Genomic DNA, 20,291 nt, shown 5'->3' on the forward strand with positions numbered 1-20,291 from the left:
TGTGCTGGCTCCATACCTGCTAAAAAACAGGGGGAGCTGGTGACGCCGAGAGCCCATCATAAGGGGAAGCGGCGTCCCATCAGGAATGCTGCATTGCTGTCAATGATTTTCTCTCCCCCATGAGGTCCAGGCCTGGCAACTGAAGTAGGCCGAGCTCAGGTGTTTCCCTAGAGAAGATTCTGGGAGAGGCAGCATGCGGCTTTTTTTTTTTTTTTTCCCCCTTGCACACCGGGGGCCCCGGCTTTTGCAGATTGCAGGCTTATGCTTCAGGGGGGAGAGCGCCACTCTCCCCGTAACCACAGAGGGACCCCCCTGTATGTTTATCGCTGCTGTGGCATTTTTTTTTTTTTTGTGGCTAGTGCTGCGGTTTGCGCTGCGGCTCGTGCTGCGGTTCCTTTACCGACGGATTACTGAAGCAGCCTTTTTTTTTTTTTTTTTTTTTTTTATGCAGCGGCGATTCCCACCACTTGATTCAATTATGCGCCTGCGCAGAAGCGCCTCTTCTGGCGCCTGCGGAGTGTGCCATTATCGCTCTTTCCAACGTGCAGTTTCAAGATGGTGCCGCACATGACCTGCTGCCCACCGAAGCTCCCGGTCTTTTTGCAGCCTGCAGCCTGCCCTAACGCGCGGTCCCTGCACGCCGGTCGGCTATGCAGTGTGCAGGCTGACGCTTCCAAAGGGAGAGCCGCGCCGCTCCTCCCGCAACCACAGAGGGACCCCCCTGGATGTTGCCGCTGCTGCATCTTACCTAGGGAGGTGACCGCGAACTCCATGTCACCTACCCCGCACACCCTAGAGGCCCACTAGCCCCAGCGGTGGCGCTTCGGGTGACCACACCAGCCGAGGCAGAGGGACCCCAGCTGCCTGAGTCAGACTGATTGGCCCCGGAATCCCACGACGATCTTCCTTCTGGTAAGTCTGTAGGTCTCCCATCAAGGACAGGAAACCAACTGATGCGGGAGAGTGGTACCGCCCTTTTTATCTGTAGGTTTCCTGTCCTTGGTGGGCGGATCCCCTCTCTCTGTGGTGCCGTCATGGGCGACAGAGAAAAAGAGGTTATATTATACTCACCCAGGGGCGGTCCCACTGCGGTCCGGGTCCGATGGGCGTCGCGGTCCGGGGCCTCCCATCTTCTTATGATGACGTCCTCTTCTAGTCTTCACGCTGCAGCTCCGGCGCAGGCGGACTTTGTCTGCCCTGTTGAGGACAGAGCAAATTAATACAGTGTGCAGGCGCCAGGAAAGGTCAGAGAGGCCCGACGCCTGCGCACTGCAGTACTTTGCTCTGCCCTCAACAGGGCAGAGTACGCATGCGCCGGAGCGTGAAGACAAGAAGAGGATGTCATCGTAAGATGGGAGGCCATGGACCCGGACAGCAGTGGGACCGCCCCTGGGTGAGTATAATATAACCTCTTTTTCTCATCTTTTAGGTTACATCGGGGGCTTATCTACAGCATTACAGAATGCTGCAGATAAGCCCCTGATGCCGGTGGCCGCAGCTCATCTTCGATTTTTTGGATGACAGGTTCCCTTTAAAGGGAACCTGTCACCACGTTTTTGGAAGATGGGATAAAAATAGCGTTAAATAGGGGCAGAGGTGGGCGTTACATTAGTGTGTGTGTTATGCGTTTATTACCCACCTAAGTTGCCGAAATAACTTTGCAAAGTCTCCGTTTTCGCCTGTCAATCAGGCTGGTCAGGTCACATGGGCGTGGTGTCTTCACCCAGATTTGGCGTAGTTTTCCGTTGGTGGCGTAGTGGTGTGCGCATGCCCAAAGTCCGGAATCCTCTTCCAGGGGATTTAAAATAGCGCGGTGTTCGTTATTGCATTGGTGATCGGTGGGCGCGGCCATCTTCCTTTGGCCGCGCGTGCGCAGAAGCGGCGCTCTGCTGGCCGCGGCTTCAGGAAAATGGCCGCGGGATGCCGCGCGTGCGCAGATGGATATCGCGGCGGCCATTTTCCTGAAGCCGCGGCCAGCAGAGCGCCGCTTCTGCGCACGCGCGGCCAAAGGAAGATGGCCGCGCCCACCGATCACCAATGCAATAACGAACACCGCGCTATTTTAAATCCCCTGGAAGAGGATTCCGGACTTTGGGCATGCGCACACCACTACGCCACCAACGGAAAACTACGCCAAATCTGGGGGAAGACAACGCCCATGCGACCTGACCAGCCTGATTGACAGGCGAAAACGGAGACTTTGCAAAGTTATTTCGGCAACTTAGGTGGGTAATAAACGCATAACACACACACTAATGTAACGCCCACCTCTGCCACTATTTAACGCTATTTTTATCCCATCTTCCAAAAACGTGGTGACAGGTTCCCTTTAATATTCTGGGAAGGAGCCAATAGCCATAAGGCTATGTGCACATGTTCAGGAATGTCTGCAGAATTTTCCTGAACAAAACCAGACTTTTTCTGCAGGAAATCTGCTCACGTTTTTTGTGTGTGTTTTTATCGCGTTTTTTTTTTTTTTTTGCGGATTTTTCATGCTTTTTTTCTGGAGCTTCCCAATGCAATAATATAGTGGCAAAAACAAGAAAAATCCGCAAAATTAATGAACACGCTGTGCTTTTTACCACAATGTGTTTTTTTGCGGAAAAAAACACAGCATGTACACAAAAATCGCGGAATGCATTAAAATGATGGGATGATTAATGTAAGCTTTTTTTTAGTGTTTTTTCCGCGGAAAACGGCCGAAAAAACGCGAAAAATCCTGAACGTGTGCACATAGCCTAAAGGTTCCCAGGCTATGAATATCCTAACCTTTTAACCGCAGGTCACTGCTGCAGGTCATAGTCACAGCTGAGGGGTCACGCTGACATCTAACAGCATGACCCCGCAGCGCTCTGACTGCAGTAGGTTACCACGGGTGACCGTCAGCTGCGGGGTCACACCTACACCTGACAGCATGATCCCGCAGTACTCTGATCAACAGTATGAAGTAGCGTCACCGTGGGTGACTGTCACAACTGCGGGGTCACACTGACATCTGACAGCATGATTCCACAGCCCTCTGACTGACGGTCTTACCGGCGGTAGCATTACGGCCGATAACTACCAGGCCAGTGTTTCCCACGCTGTCACACAGATGACAGCGTAGGAAAAACCATAGGACGCCGGTAAAATGCAAAACAAAAACTCTGCAAATCTGCAAACATTTTAATAACTGCGTTTTTGCTGCGGATTTGACTGACTCACTTGAAGTCAATGGGTGAAAAACGCTGCAGAAACACAAAGAATTGACATGCTGCAGAAAAAACGCACTGCAAATACTTAAGGAAATGTACTGATCATGTGCAGAACACTTCAGGATTGTCATTGAATTAGCTTGCATAAGGCTACGCCCCCACGGTCAGGAATCGGCAGCGCTTTGGATGCAGCACATGTCCGCTCCGTCCATAGTGCTGCCAGCTATTGTACGCAGGTGATTCCGCATGTGATCATTGAACCGTGCAGAATCACCGAGTCCAATATATTGCACGGGTGGGATTTCTCTTGCAGAGACCAGAGTCTTCACAAGATAGACATGCTGCGGTCTGGAAAGACGCGCCGCATGTCCGTCTCCGTAGGGAAGCCGCGGGTGGCGATGCACACATAATGCTGTAATATCTGGACCCTACAGATGTAAGCAGTGACTACTGACCGTGGGAACATACCCTAAGGGCTCATACTCACTTGCGCGAGACTTGGATGAGTCTCACATGTTAACTGCTGCCGGCTCTCAGATCAGTGTAAAGGCACGGATGATTGACCTCGGGGAGACCAAAACACCCAACACTGCGGAGACACCATCACGTGTTTCTCAACGCAGTGATCCAGAACACTGCCCCCATCCCTTATGGGAAATATGCAAATGCATGTAGAGTAGCTGCGGAGACACCATCACGTGTTTCTCAACGCAAGCAGTGAATAGCCAGGCCTTTCCCCAGGAAGGAACAACCACGGGAAGGGCAGCATCCAATAAAGGAAAACATCCAATAAAGGAAAACCACCTCAGATCGGAGCATGCGGCCGAAAAGGAATACATGCAGCCGCACGCTCCGCTCCTGAGTGCCGGGAATCGCCGTGCTAAATTCATCCGAGTCTTGCGCAAGTATGAGCCCTTTGTGTAGGTTCACACAGGGCATTTTTGCTGCGTTTTTTATGGTAATTTTCAGCTGCTTTTTACAGTACCAGCCAAGCCTATGAGATTTCAGAAATCTCATACACACACATTGGTTTTTTGTGTCATCAGGATTTTGTACTTTGCTGCGTTTTTCGGACATGGAGCATGTCACTTCTTTCAGCGTTTTTGCAAAAACGCAGGTACCATTATTTGCTGCATTTTTGCTGCTGAAAATTCAAGGACATTAGCAAGGACAAAGAGAAAAAAATGCACCAAAAACGCAACAAAACCTGCATTATTGACGCTGCTTCTTTCCTGCCAGGATCAGGATTTGCTGCAGAAAAAAAAAAAGCAGCAAAAACATCCTGTGTGAACGTACCCTAAGGCCATGTTCACACTTTGCGGTTTTTACCATGGATCCGCGGCGATTTTGATGCTGCGGGTCCGCTGCAGTTTCCATTGCGTTTACATGTAAACCTATGGAAAACCGCAAACCGCTGTGCACATGCTGCGGGAAAAACAGCGCAGAAACGCAGCGGTTTACATTCCGCAGCATGTCACTTCTTTGTGCAGAATCGCTGCGATTCTGCACCCATAGGAATGCATTGAGCCGCTTACTTCCCGCATGGGGCTGTGCCCACGTTGCGGGAAGTAAGCGGATAATGTGCGGGTGGTACCCGGGGTGGAGGAGAGGAGACTCTCCTCCAGGCCCTGGGAACCATATTAGTGTAAAAAAAAAGAATTAAAATAAAAAACCATGTTATACTCACCTCTCAGCGCTGCACGCGGCCAGCCGGTCAGAGTTGCTGTGCGAACAGGACCTGCGGTGACGTCGCGGTCACATGACCGTGACGTCACGAAGGTCCTTCTCGCCCATCATCTTTGGAACCGGACCGCCGGGTGCAGCGCCGAGGAGATCGGGACGTCAGAGGGTGAGTATATAAACTTTTTATTTTTATTTTAACATTACCATTGATGCTGCATATTGCTGCATATGCAGCATCAATAGTATAGGCGGAAACCCGCAGCGGAAACCGCGGAACAAACCGCGATAAATCTGCAGGGATAACCGCAGCGGTTTTGCCCTGCAGATTTATCAAATCCGCTGCGGGACAACCCGCAGAGGTCACCCGCAAAGTGTGCACATAGCCTAAGAATTCCATAGCGTTTTTGGCCCATTTCCGTGTGGCTAAACCGCAGCGAAAACGTATCAAAAACGCGCTGTGTACACATAGCCTAAGAAAAGCATGTAACAAGTAGTGCCCAAACTTATAGGGTATGTGTACACGGTGCGGATCCGCAGCGGTTTTCCATGAGTTTACAGTATCATGTAAATGTATGGAAAACAAAATCCGCAGTGCCCATGCTGCGGAAAAAAACATGCGGAAACGCTGCAGTTTACATTCCGCAGCATGTCAATTCTTTGTGCGGATTCCGCAGCGGTTTACACCTGCTCCATAATACGAATCCGCAGGTGAAATCCACACAAAAATCGCAGGAAATCCGTGGTAATTCTGCAGGTAATCCGCAGTGCGGTTTACCTGCGGATTTACAAAAACAGGTGCGGAAAAATCCGCAGACATCCCACCTACGTGTGCACATATCATGCGACAGTGACAGATCCCACAACACAAGATTACAGCCATGACGTCAATGACGATATGACGTCAGAAGCTATAGAACCTATGTAATAACGCAGAATAAAGGCACACGATCTGTAGGCAGCTGTAGCCGGTGTCTGAGCTCCCTATTACACCCATATAACGTTACGCCCGTACCTGCACCGCGGACTCTGCTGTCTCCGTGCTACCGGTTGCTAAGGAGGCCATGTTATCGCTACAAGCAGCCCTCGCTAACAGGACACGCCCCTGGGCGGAGCAAGGTCCGAGAAAGGGAAGTGGGCGGAGACAGGAATAAAGGTGCAGTCAGTGCCTCATACCTGAGCGCGGGGTTGAGGAGAAAAGGCGGGAAATGCTGGCGGAGGCTTCTGTGTGAGCCGCCGGTGATCCGCCGCATACTTATTACTTAAGTGGTGGCGGAGGCTTCTGTGTGAGCCGCCCGTGACTTGGCTTCGCGTCATCTCAGACAGTGCTGGCCGAGGCTTTTGTGTGGGCGTGCGCTCTTCAGCTGCTTACTTGCTTGTTTTTCCCGACATACTAATTGTATCGGCTTTTTTCGCGTATTAATGATTTCCTACGAGGGTAATTTAGTTTTTTGCCCTTAACTCCATAGTGAAGACTGTAACTACAGCTGTTGCGCTGGTGGCTGGTTGTTGCCCTGTAGGCCCAGTGCTGCTGGCACCCAGCTGTGTACAATCTAATACAAAAAGAGGCAGCAATTGTGACTATTCATAGAAAAATTCTCACAGGAAAGTTAAAGGTGGTTTCTAGGTTCAGTTTGTGACTAAACCTTGTATATGTCTTCTCACTCTGACGTGCAAGGCCCGGCTTGTCACATGTCCGGTTCTCGGTGTGCGGGCCGTGGCAGTTCTCACACATCCCTGTCAGAAGTGTCTGTCCTGTGAACCGATGTGTATAGGGTTCTCTGATTTTAGAAAACCCTGTTCCCCTTAAGCTGTTTTTTTTTTTAATGTAAATAGTGATGAGCGAGCGTGCTCAGATAAAGTGTTCGCACTCGAGCATGCTTGGATATGGAGGAGTATTGGCGCGCTCGAATGCTAAGTTTGAATTGTCGTGGCTGCATGTCTTGTGGCTGTACAACAGCTGCACCATATACAGGGACTGACTAACAAACCGGAGTCCCTGCAAGTGTTGCAGCCTTGAGACTAGTCCGCGCTCATAGCCAGTCAGCAATTCTGCTACATACAGTCGATCTGATCATCGCCTCTATGTAGCAGAGGTGATTGGGTTATGGCAGCTTCTAGTCTCCCACGAAGATTATTGAAGCATGCCAAAAGTAAAAAAATATATATATTTTTTTTATTTTTTAAAAGTTTAAATAACCCCCCTTTTACCCCATTCAAAATAAAACAAAAAATCAAACCTACACATATTTGGTATCGCTGCATTCAGAATCACCCGATCTATCAATATTAAAAAAAAAATCGCTAGACAGCATAATGAGAAAAAAAAGTCAAACGCCAGAATTACGTTTTTGGTTGCCGCAACATTGCAATCTAAAGATCGTATTTGCACCAAAATGGTATTTTTAAAAGCGTCAGCTTGGCACGCAAAAAATAAGCCCTCATCCAACCCAAGATTGTGAAAAATGGAGAAGTTATGGGTATCAGAAAATGGCACAGGTTTTTTTTTTAACTTTGGAATTTTTTTTCACCACTTAGATAACAAAGAACCTAGACTTGTTTGGTGTCTATGAACTTGTAAAGACCTGGAGAATCATAATAGCAGGCCAGTTTTAGCATTTAGTGAACATTGTAAAAAAGAAAAGCAAAGAACAATTGTGGAATTGCACTTTTTTTTGCAATTTGACCCACACTTGGAATTTTTTTCCTGTTTTCCAGTACATGATATGTTAAAATCAATGGTTTCGTTCAATAGTATAACTCGTCCTGCAAAAAAAAAAAGCCCTCACATGGCCATGTTGACCGAAAAGTAAAAAAGTTATGGCTCTGGGAAGAAGGGGAGCAAACAACAGAAATGCAAAAACGAAAATACCTCCTATTATGAAGGGGTTAAGGAGTGACACTAAAACATTCACAACTGAGAGAAATTGCATTTTACAGGAAAAAAATGTTAAACATGTTTTCCTGTATAATAACTATATTAGGCGTATCATTTCTCCTTGCGGAGAGTGACATGTTAAGCATGTCGAGATGAGGAGACTTAAGGCCCCGTCTCACTAAGCGATTTACCAACGATCACGACCAGCGATACGACCTGGCCGTGATCGTTGGTAAGTCGCTGTGTGGTCGCTGGGGAGCTGTCACACAGACCGCTCTCCCCAGCGACCAACGATCAGGGGAACGACTTCGGCATCGTTGAAACTGTCTTCAACGATGCCGAAGTCCCCCTGCAGCACCCAGGTAACCAGGGTAAACATCGGGTTACTAAGCGCAGGGCCGCGCTTAGTAACCCGATGTTTACCCTGGTTACCAAAAAAAAAAAAACAGTACATACTCGCCTTTCGGTGTCCAGGTCCCTTGCCGTCTGCTTCCTGCTCTGACTGAGCCGCCGTACAGTGAGAGCAGAGCGCAGCGGTGGCGTCACCGCTGTGCTCTCACTTCTCACTGTACGGCCGGGAGTCAGTGAGAGCAGGAAGCAGACGGCAAGGGACACCGAAAGGCGAGTATGTACTGTTTGTTTTTTTTGGTAACCAGGGTAAACATCGGGTTACTAAGCGCGGCCCTGCGCTTAGTAACCCGATGTTTACCCTGGTTACCAGTGAAGACATCGCTGGATCGGTGTCACACACACCGATTCAGCGATGTCAGCGGGGCCTCAACAACCAAAAAAAGGTCCAGGCCATTCTGACACGACCAGCGATCTCGCAGCAGGGGCCTGATCGCTGGTACGTGTCACACATAGCGAGATCGCTATGGAGGTCGCTGTTGCATCACAAAACTTGTGACTCAGCAGCGATCTCGCTATGTGAGACGGGGCCTTTAAAGCCGCAATGCTCCTCTGGGAAATATGCAAGTTCTCTCTTCAGAAAGGAAGAGGACTTGAACTCTAGTGCCACCTATTGGAACTACAAATGTCCAAAGACATATTAATCGGAACCTTCACCATAATAGTGATTTCCAAAATATAACTACAACAGGGGTGTGTTGAGAATTCATAACCAAAAAATGGATAACAAGTATTCAGACACACCCCTCATGAAAAAGATATAATATAAAAATATATAGATTTTATTGAAAGCTATAGCTCAATAAAAATATTAAATAACACACTCACAGGGTCAGAGGAAAAGAGTATACCCAAGTATAACACGTGGTACAGTGGAAAAGTAACGGATTATGCGTTAATACAAAGACCAAATAACAAAAGTCACTCCTAAAGTGGATGCTATTTTGCAGGTACTGGATACAAGTCATAAAGTGCCAAAAGTACAAAGCAAGATGTCATATGTAAGATCTAAGACATACCCATGTTAGACTGAAATGCCCGTCCACGATACAGCTAACGCCCCAACGCGCGTTTCGCAGAGTGCTTTCTCAATGCGAGGTGTGTGTGTGTATTGTCCTACCCCGTCCTGCTTTTATATCCCATCTGGTTAAGTCTAAGGCGAATCGTAACAGGCCAGACCGCATATCAAATGTAAGGGTTGGGGGTCACTTGGGTAATAGTGATCACAAAATAATAAGTTTTCGTGTATCCTTTAATGTGTAGTAGAGGCGTTACAAGGACACTAAACTTCAGGAAGGCAAATTTCCAACGGATGATCTTGGTGCAATTAACTGGGACGATATCCTGAGACATAAAAATACACAAAGAAAATGGGAGATGTTTATTAGCATCCCGGATAGGACCTGTGCACAATATATACTGTATGGGAATAAACATACTAGAAATAGGAGGAAACCAATATAGCTAAATAGAGCTGTAAGGGGCGCAATAAGTGACAAAAAGAAAGCATTTAGAGAATTAACCCCTTCACCCCCAAGGCTGGTTTGCACGTTATGGACCGGGCCAATTTTTACAATTCTGACCACTGTCCCTTTATGAGGTTATAACTCTGGAACGCTTCAACGGATCCTGGTGATTCTGACATTGTTTTCTCGTGACATATTGTACTTCATGATAGTGGTAAAATTTCTTTGATATTACCTGCGTTTATTTGTGAAAAAAATGGAAATTTGGCGAAAATTTTGAAAATTTCGCAATTTTCCAAATTTGAATTTTTATGCAATTAAATCACAGTGATATGTCACACAAAATACTTAATAAGTAACATTTCCCACATGTCTACTTTACATCAGCACCATTTTGGAACCAACATTTTTTTTTGTTAGGGAGTTATAAGGGTTAAAAGTTGACCAGCAATTTCTCATTTTTACAACACCATTTTTTTTTAGGGACCACATCTCATTTGAAGTCATTTTGAGGGGTCTATATGATAGAAAATACCCAAGTGTGACACCATTCTAAAAACTGCACCCCTCAAGGTGCTCAAAACCACATTCAAAAAGTTTATTAACCCTTCAGGTGTTTCACAGGAATTTTTGGAATGTTTAAATAAAAATGAACATTTAACTTTTTTTCACACAAAATTTACTTCAGCTCCAATTTGTTTTATTTTACCAAGGGAAACAGGAGAAAATGGACCCCAAAAGTTGTTGTACAATTTGTCCTGAGTACGCTGATACCCCATATGTGGGGGTAAACCACTGTTTGGGCGCATGGGAGAGCTCGGAAGGGAAGGAGCGCCGTTTGACTTTTCACTGCAAAATTGACAGGAATTGACATGGGACGCCATGTTGCGTTTGGAGAGCCCCTGATGTGCCTAAACATTGAAACCCCCCACAAGTGACACCATTTTGGAAAGTAGACCCCCTAAGGAACTTATCTAGATGTGTGGTGAGCACTTTGACCCACCAAGTGCTTCACAGAAGTTTATAATGCAGAACCGTAAAAATAAAAAATCATATTTTTTCACAAAAATGATCTTTTCGCCCCCAATTTTTTGTTTTCCAAAGGGTAAGAGAAGAAATTGGACCCCAAAAGTTGTTGTACAATTTGTCCTGAGTACGCTGATACCCCATATGTGGGGGTAAACCACTGTTTGGGCGCATGGGAGAGTTCGGAAGGGAAGGAGCGCCGTTTGACTTTTCACTGCAAAATTGACAGGAATTGAGATGGGACGCCATGTTGCGTTTGGAGAGCCACTGATGTGCCTAAACATTGAAACCCCCCCACAAGTGACACCATTTTGGAAAGTAGACCCCCTAAGGAACTTATCTAGAGGTGTGGTGAGCACTTTGACCCAACAAGTGCTTCACAGAAGTTTATAATGCAGAGCCGTTAAAATAAAACAAACATTTTTTCCCACAAAAATTATTTTTTAGCCCCCAGTTTTGTATTTTCCCGAGGGTAACAGGAGAAATTGGACCCCAAAAGTTGTTGTCCAATTTGTCCTGAGTACGCTGATACCCCATATGTGGGGGGGAACCACCGTTTGGGCGCATGGGAGGGCTCGGAAGGGATGGAGCGCCTTTTGGAATGCAGACTTAGATGGAATGGTCTGCAGGCGTCACATTGCGTTTGCAGAGCCCCTAATGTACCTAAACAGTAAAACCCCCCCACAAGTGACACCATTTTGGAAAGTAGACCCCCTAAGGAACTCATCTAGATGTGTTGTGAGAGCTTTGAACCCCCAAGTGTTTCACTACAGTTTATAACGGAGAGCCGTGCAAATAAAAAATATTTTTTTTCCACAAAAATTATTTTTTAGCCCCTAGTTTTGTATTTTCCCAAGGGTAACAGGAGAAATTGGACCCCAAAAGTTGTTCTCCAATGTGTTCCGAGTACGCTGATAACCGATATGTTGGGGTAAACCCCTCTTTGGGCGCACGGGAGAGCTTGGAAGGGAAGAAGCACTGATTTACTTTTTCAACGCAGAATTGGCTGGAATTGAAATCGGACGCCATGTCACGTTTGGAGAGCCCCTGATGTGACTAAACAGTGGAAACCACCCAATTATAACTGAAACCCTAATCCAAACACACCCCTAACCCTAATCCCAACGGTAACCCTAACCACATCTCTAACCCAGACACACCCCTAACACTAATCCCAACCCTATTCCCAACCGTAAATGTAATCGTAATCCAAACCCTAACCCTAACTTTAGCCCCAACCCTAGCCCTAACCCTAATGGGAAAATGGAAATAAATACATTTTTTAAATTTTTTTAATTTTTCCCTAACTAAGGGGGTGATGAAGGGGGGTTTGATTTACTTTTATAGCGGGTTATTTAGCGGATTTTTATGATTGGCTGCCGTCACACCCTGAAAGACGCTTTTTATTGCAAAAAATATTTTTTGCGTTACCACATTTTGAGAGCTATAATTTTTCCATATTTGAGTCCACAGAGTCATGTGAGGTCTTGTTTTTTTAGGGACGAGTTGACGTTTTTATTGGTAACATGTTCGGGCACGGGAGATTTTTTTGATCGCTTTTTATTCCGATTTTTGTGAGGCAGAATTACCAAAAACCAGCTATTCATGAATTTCTTTTGGGGGAGGCGTTTATACCGTTCCGCGTTTGGTAAAATTGATAAAGCAGTTTTTTTCTTCGGGTCAGTACGATTACAGCGATACCTCATTTATATAATTTTTTTTATGTTTTGGCGCTTTTATACGATAAAAGCTAATTTATAGAAAAAATAATTATTTTGGCATCGCTTTATTCTGAGGACTATAACTTTTTTATTTTTTCGCTGATGATGGTGTATGGCGGCTCGTTTTTTGTGGGACAAGATGACGTTTTCAGCGGTACCATGGTTATTTATATCCGTCTTTTTGATCGCGTGTTATTCCACTTTTTGTTTGGCGGTATGAGAATAAAGCGTTGTTTTTTGCCTCTTTTTTTTTTTTTTTTACGGTGTTCACTGAAGGGGTTAACTAGTGATATAGTTTTATAGGTGGGGTCGTTACGGACGCAGCGATACTAAATATGTGTACTTTTATTGTTTGATTTTTTTTTTATTTAGATAAAGAAATGTATTTATGGGAATAATTTTTTTATTTTATTTATTTATTTAGGAATTTTTTTTTTTTTTTACACATGTGGACATTTTTTTTTTACTTTTTTACTTTGTCCCAGGGGGAGACATTACAGATCGGTGATTTGACAGTGTGCACAGCACTCTGTCAAATCGGCGATCTCACTGCACTGAGCAGGCACTCGGTAAGCCACCTCCCTCCCTGCAGGACCCGGATGCCGCGGCCATCTTGGATCCGGGACCTGCGGCGAGGAGGGAGGTAGGAGACCCTCGGAGCAACGCGATCACATCGCGTTGCTCCGGGGGTCTCAGGGAAGCCCGCAGGGAGCCCCCTCCCTGCGCGAAGCTTCCCTATACCGCCGGTACACCGCGATCATGTTTGATCGCGGTGTGCCAGGGGTTAATGTGCCGGGGGCGGTCCGTGACCGCTCCTGGCACATAGTGCCGGATGTCAGCTGCGATAGCTGACACCCGGCCGCGATCGGCCGCGCTCCCCCCGTGAGCGCGGCCAATCGTGCTGGACGTACTATTCCGTCCTTGGGAAGTAGGGCCCACCCCACATGGACGGAATAGTACGTCTAATGACAGAAAGGGGTTAAAGGAAGTAGGTAGTGATGAGACATTAATTAAATACAGAAAATTAAATAAATTCTGTAAAAAGCAAATCAAGGCAGCAAAAATTGTGACAGAGAGACTCATTGCCAGAGAGAGTAAAAATAATCCCAAAATATTCTTTAACTACGTAAGTAGTAAGAAACTAAAAAATGATAGTGTTGGCCCCCTTAAAAATAGTCTGGGTGAAATGGTAGATGAGGATGAGGAAAAAGCCAATATGCTAAATGACTTTTTTTCATCAGTATTTACACAAAAAAAATCCCATGGCAGACAATATGATCAGTGATAACAAAAATTCCCAATTAAATGTCACCTGCTTAACCCAGCAGGAAGTACGGTGACGTCTAAAAATCACTAAAATTGACAAATCTCCGGGCCCGGATGGATACACCCCCGAGTACTGCAGGAATTAAGTACCGTCATTGATAGACGATTATTTTTTAATCTTTAAAGACTCCATAATAACAGGGTCTCTTCCACAGGACTGGCGTATAGCAAATGTGGTGCCAATATTCAAAAAGGGGACAAAAACTGAACTCAGAAATTATAGGCCAGTAAGCTTAACCTCTACTATGGGTAAAATCCTGGAGGGCATTCTAAGGGATGCTATGCTGGAGTATCTGAAGAGGAATAACCTCATGACCCAGTATCAACATGGGTTTACTAGGGACCGTTCCTGTCAGAATAATCTGATCAATTTCTATGAAGAGGTAAGTTCCGGACTGAACCAAGGGAACCCAGTGGACGTAATGTATATGGACTTTTCAAAAGCTTTTGACACGGTGCCACACAAAAGGTTGATACATAAAATGAGATTAATGGGGATAGGGGAAAATATGTGTAAGTGGGTTAAGAGCTGGCTCAGAGATAGGAAACAAAGGGTGGTTATTAATGAAGCACACTCGGACTGGGTCGCGGCTAGCAGTGGGGTACCACAGGGGTCAGTATTGGGCCCTCTTTTTAACCCCTTCATGACCGTGGGATTTTCCGTTTTTCTGTTTTCGTTTTTCACTCCCCTCCTTCCCAGAGCCATAACTTTTTTACTTTTCCGTAAATTTGGCCATGTGAGGGCTTATTTTTTGCGGGACGAGTTGTACTTTTGAACGACATCATTGGTTTTACCATGTCGTGTACTAGAAAACGGGAAAAAAATTCCAAGTGCAGTGAAATAGCAAAAAAAGTGCAATCCCACACTTGTTTTTTGCTTGGCTTTTTTGCTAGGTTCATTAAATGCTAAAACTGACCTGCCATTATGATTCTGCAGGTCATTACGAGTTCATAGACACCTAACATGACTAGGTTATTTTTTACCTAAGTGGTGAAAAAAATTTCCAAACTTTGCTAAAAAAAAAAAAAAAAAAAAATTGCGCCATTTTCCGATACCCGTAGCGTCTCCATTTTTCATGATCTGGGGTCGGTTGAGGGCTTATTTTTTGCGTGCCGAGCTGGCGTTTTTAATGATACCATTTTGGTGCAGATACGTACTTTTCATTGCCCGTTATTGCATTTTAATGCAATGTCGCGGCGACTAAAAAAACGTAATTCTGGCGTTTCAATTTTTTTTCTCGTTATGCCGTTTAGCGATCAGGTTAATGCTTTTTTTTTATTGATAGATCGGGCGATTCTGAACGCAGCAATACCAAATATGTGTAGGTTTGATTTTTTTTTAATTGATTTATTTTGATTGGGGCAAAAGGGGGGTGATTTAAACTTTTATGTTTTTTTTATTTTTTTCACATTTTTTTACCTTTTTTTTTCCCTTTTGCCATGCTTCAATAGCCTCCATGGGAGGCTAGAAGCAGGCACAACCCGATCGGCTCTGCTATGTAGCAGCGATCATAAGATCGCTGCTACACAGCAGAATTGCAGGTGTGCTGTGAGCTCCGACCACAGGGTGGCGCTCACAGCTGCCGAGGATCAGTAACCATAGAGGTCTCAAGGACCTCTATGGTTACCATTCAGAAGCATCGCCGACCTCCGATCATGTGACGGGGGTCGGCGATGACGTCATATCCGGCCGCCCGGCCGGATGCGGTAGTTAAATGCCGCTGTCTGCGTTTGACAGCGGCATTTAACTAGTTAATAGGCGCGGGCAGATCGCGATTCTGCCCGCGCCTATTGCGGGCACATGTCAGCTGTTCAAAACAGCTGACATGTCCCGACTTTGATGCGGGCTCACCGCGGAGCCCTGCATCAAAGCAGGGGACCTGACGTCGGACGTACTATCCCGTCCGACGTCAGGAAGGGGTTAACATTTATTAATGACCTTTTAGGGGGCGTACAGATCAGAATTTCAATAATTGCAGATGACATTAAACTCTGCAGGGTAATCAATACAGAGGAGGACAATTTTATATTACAGGATGATTTATGTAAACTAGAAGCTTGGGCTGATAAATGGCAAATGAGCTTTAATGGGGATAAATGTAAGGTCATGCACTTGGGTAGAAGTAATAAGATGTATAACTATGTGCTTAATTCTAAAACTCTGGTCAAAACCGTCAATGAAAAAGACCTGGCTGTATGGGTGGATGACAAACTCACATTTAGTGGTCAGTGTCAGGCAGCTGCTGCAAAGGCAAATAAAATAATGGGATGCATTAAAAGAGGCATAGATGCTCATGAGGAGAACATAATTTTACCATTATACAAGTCACTAGTTTGACCACACTTAGAATACTGTGTACAGTTCTGGTCTCCTGTGTATAAGAAAGACATAGCTGAACTAGAGCGGGTGCAGAGAAGAGCGACCAAGGTTATTAGAGCACTGGGGGGTCTGCAATACCAAGATAGGTTATTACACTTGGGGCTATTTAGTTTGGAAAAACGAAGGCTAAGGGGTGATTTTATTTTAATGTATAAATATATGAGGGGACAGTACAAAGACCTTTCTGATGATCTTTTTAATCATAGACCTGAGACAGGGACAAGGGGGCATCCTCTACGTCTGGAGGAAAAAAGGTTTAAGCATAATAACAGACGCGGATTCTTTACTGTAAGAGCAGTGAGACTATGGAACTCTCTGCCTTATAGTGTTGTAATGAGTGATTCATTGCTAAAATTTAAGAGGGGACTGGATGCCTTTCTTGAAAAGTATAATGTTACAGGTTATATATACTAGATTCCTTGATAGGGCATTGATCCAGGGAATCAGTCTGATTGCCATATGTGGAGTCAGGAAGGAATTTTTTTTCCCCAATATGGAGCTTAGTCTTTGCCACATGGGTTTTATTTTGCCTTCCTCTGGATCAACATGTTAGGGCATGTTAGGTTAGTCTATGGTTTGAACTAGATGGACTTAAAGTCTTCCAACCTTAATAACTATGTTACTATATAAGTAGTGCATGTCACCGCCATCCACGGGTCCCAGGTGCATTGGTTTCTGGCACTCATTCCTGGAAAGCGGGGAGGAACTCCTCCGTGACGTCACTTCCTCCCACCGGCAGTCAGTAGAGGCCTTCGATCAATGCAGAGATTCAGAAATTTTACCTGCAGAGGCGTGACACTGCCATGGGGGCGACCTGTGCTCTCGCCTACGCAAACCTCTTTCTCTGGTACTGGGAGAGGGAGGTTTTCTGAGTCGAGGGGGGCATGCGCCGCCGACCATGTGCAGTGCTGGTTTCGTTACATCGATGACCTTTTAATTATTTGACAGGGCTCTGTTTCTGAACTTGATGACTTTATGCCTAATCTGAATAGAAATCCCTTTAACATTAGATTGACATATAAGTGGCATCAACAGAATATTGATTTTTTGGACATTGCCCTATCGGTCGATGGGGAGGGTTATGTCCAGACTGATATCCGCCGCAAAGAAACATATGTTAATTCCCTATTGCATTCCTCATCTGCACACGCATACTCGACAATTAAAGCCATTCCTATTGGCCAATTTTTGAGGGCCAACCATATATGTTATACACAAGATAAATTTTAGCGACAGGCCAAAGATTTAAAAACTCGGTTCTCTGATAGAGGTTATGGGTTAAGAAATTTTAAAAATGGATATCATCAAGCCAAACATACCCCACGGGAAAAACTACCTTAATTCAGGCATTAAAAAGGAAGGTGGTTTACAGACTAGGTTTATCTCCACTTTTAATTGTGAGTGGGATACAATTTGCTCAATTCTAAATAAGCATTTGCCAGTTCTCCATACTAACCCTATATTGAGTAGGGACATTTCAAGGATGCCTTTTATAACAGCCAGGCGGGGCAAGAATCTTAAGGACCATTTGTGTTGTGAATTCTGTTGTGGGTTCTGCTCTTGGGCTCCCTCCTGTGGTTATAAGTGGTAGTGCTGCTGTTTGTCCTTCACAGCAGTCATCAGGTGCTACCACTTTGGACGGGGCTATTTAGTCTGGCCTCACCCTTTGGTGAGTGCCAGTTGTCCATTGTTTTCTGGAGAATTCACATCTCTGCTTGGTTTCTCCTGCTGGATTGTCCAAATCATCAAAGATAAGTCCTGGCTTTGTTTTTTCAGTCCACATGCGGTGGACTTTATAGTTCAGTGAATTGCTATGTTTTTCTTGTCCAGCTTTGTCTGTGTAAGGATTTATTCAGCCTAGCTGGAAGCTCTGGAGTTGCAGAGTTACCCTCCATGCCTTTAGTTAGGTGTGGAGATTTTTGTATTCTCTGTGGTGGATTTTTGTAGTATTTTAATACTGCCCGCAGAGTACTCTGCCCTGTCTTTTCTTTCTAGGTAGCGTGGCCTCCTTTGCTAAATTCTGTTTTCTGTCTGCGTTTGTAATTTCCCTCTCCTCTCACAGTCAATATTTGTGGGGGGCTGTCTTTCCTTTTGGAATTTTCTCTGAGGCAAGATAGTTTTCCTGTTTCTTTCTTTAGGGGTAATTAGTCCACCGGCTGTGACGAGGTGTCTAGGCAGTTACAGGAACATCCCACGGCTACTTCTAGTTGCGGTGTTAAGTTCAGGGTCTGCGGTCAGTATAGAGGCCACCTACTCCAGAGCTCGTCCATGCTGCTCCTAGGCCACCAGTTCTTAACACATTTGGTCAAAAGCCATCATATTGCCCCCCGAGCTGGTCTGTTTGGTGCCATGTGGGGATTGCATGACCTGCAATCTCAATAATATTCAGAGAGCCAAGTCCTTCTGCTCAGCGGATGGGACTCGAGAATACACCATTACCCACTATATTTCTTGTACTACGTCTTTTGTTATTTACTTTGCCCAAAGTCCATGCTCTAAAATATACATTGGTTTGACCTCCAGAGAGTTGCGTCTTAGAGTTAGGGAACATGTTCGGGACATCCTTGTGGCGAGGGAGGTGAACGATCCTTCGTTACTCAAAACTATACCGAAACACTTCAGACAGCTCCATAATTCAGATCCTAGCGGCCTAAAGGTCAAAGGCATTGGCAGAGTGTATGGTGGTGTTAGGGGAGGCAATTTAAAACAAATACTAGCACAATCTGAAGTCAGGTGGATTGTCGAGCTGAATACCATGTCCCCGTTGGGACTTAACGAAAAACTGAGTTTTGCTCCATTCTTATAGTTCTCTGTTTTGTAATTGTGTGTATTTAAATTTTTTATATCTTGTGTATTTCTTTCTACTCTTAGTAACCTGTCCTCATCCATCTTGCTTACGTATGCGATTGTGTGATACTTACCTTCCATCATTAGAACCCCTTGATCATTGCATGGTACAAGCTGGAACGAAAGGAAGAGATCGTTTACATTTTGACATGATCCATTTAATGATTTTGTATTTGGATTAAATATTTATATTGGTATTTAAATGACATTTATCTTTGTAGGTTCCTCTCTTTGCAACTATATTATATATGTGAGAATGTGGGGGTTGTGATTGCTGTTGAGGCTGAGCACTGATACATAGATGTACTTGTACTCTTATATTTGTGGTGCTCCCATTTAAGGCGTATTTCCTGTATGGCTATTTATGTATGACAATTATCATGTGGAGATGAGATAGGCTGTTTGGAAAGAATTTTCTTTGTTATATCCTTAATTTGTTTTACCTTACATCTCTGTGGCTGTATGTTTGTATTTTTGTGTTTTAGCGTATTTCTAAGTTTCCCCTCCCCTTCATCACACACACATACAATATAGCTTAGCGATATACCTCTCTGCCTTTGGTCTTCTAAAAAATGGAGACGTGCATGCGCAATAAGCCCGGAATCCCTTCATTGATCAAAGGCCTCTATTGGCTGCCGGTGGGCAGAAGTGACGTCACGGAGGAGTTCCTCCCTTCTTGCTGAGAGTGAGTGCCAGAAACCAATGCACCTGGGACCTGGGGGCGGCGGTGACATGCGCTACTTACAATTCGCCTTAGACTTAAAGGGAACCTTTCACCCCCAAAATTGAAGGTGAGCTAAGCCCACCAGCATCAGGTGCTTATCTACAGCATTCTGTAATGCTGTAGATAAGCCCCCGATTTATCCTGAAAGATGAGAAAAAGAGGTTAGGTTATATTCACCCAGGGGCGGTCCCGGTTCTGTTCTGGTCCGATGGGCGTCGCGGTCCGGTCCGGGGCCTCCCATCTTCTTACTATGACGACCTCTTCTTGTCTTCAGGCTGCGGCGCAGGCGTACTTTGTCTGCCCTGTTGAGGGCAGAGCAAAGTACTGCAGTGCGCAAGCGCCGGGAAAGGTCAGAGAGGCCCGGCACCTGCGCACTGCAGTACTTTGATCTGCCCTCAACAGGGCAGACAAAGTGCGCCGGAGCCGCAGCATGAAGACAAGAAGAGGATGTCATCGTAAGAAGATGGGAGGCCCTGGACCGGACCGCGATGCCCATCGGACCAGAACATAACCGGGACCGCCTCTGAGTGAGTATAATCTATCCTCTTTTCCTCATCTTTCAGGATACATCAGGGGCTTATCTACACCATTACAGAATGCTGTAGATAAGCCCCTGATGCCGGTGGGCTTAGCTCACCTTT

At 45.4% G+C, this 20,291-nt stretch overlaps 1 protein-coding gene across 1 annotated transcript in view; it reads right to left on the minus strand.

Moving 5' to 3' along the window:
• Positions 1-6,046, minus strand: part of CCDC112 (coiled-coil domain containing 112) — an 80,623-nt gene extending 74,577 nt beyond the window's left edge. Inside the window, exon 1 of the mRNA XM_077290571.1 lies at positions 5,890-6,046. Coding sequence (XP_077146686.1) covers positions 5,890-5,940 — 51 coding nt within the window. The 5' untranslated portion in view covers positions 5,941-6,046. The remainder of the gene's footprint in view (positions 1-5,889) is intronic.
• Between the last annotated feature and the right edge of the window lie 14,245 nt (positions 6,047-20,291).

This window comes from Ranitomeya variabilis, chromosome 1 (assembly GCF_051348905.1).
Source record: "Ranitomeya variabilis isolate aRanVar5 chromosome 1, aRanVar5.hap1, whole genome shotgun sequence".
Lineage (NCBI taxonomy): Eukaryota > Metazoa > Chordata > Amphibia > Anura > Dendrobatidae > Ranitomeya > Ranitomeya variabilis.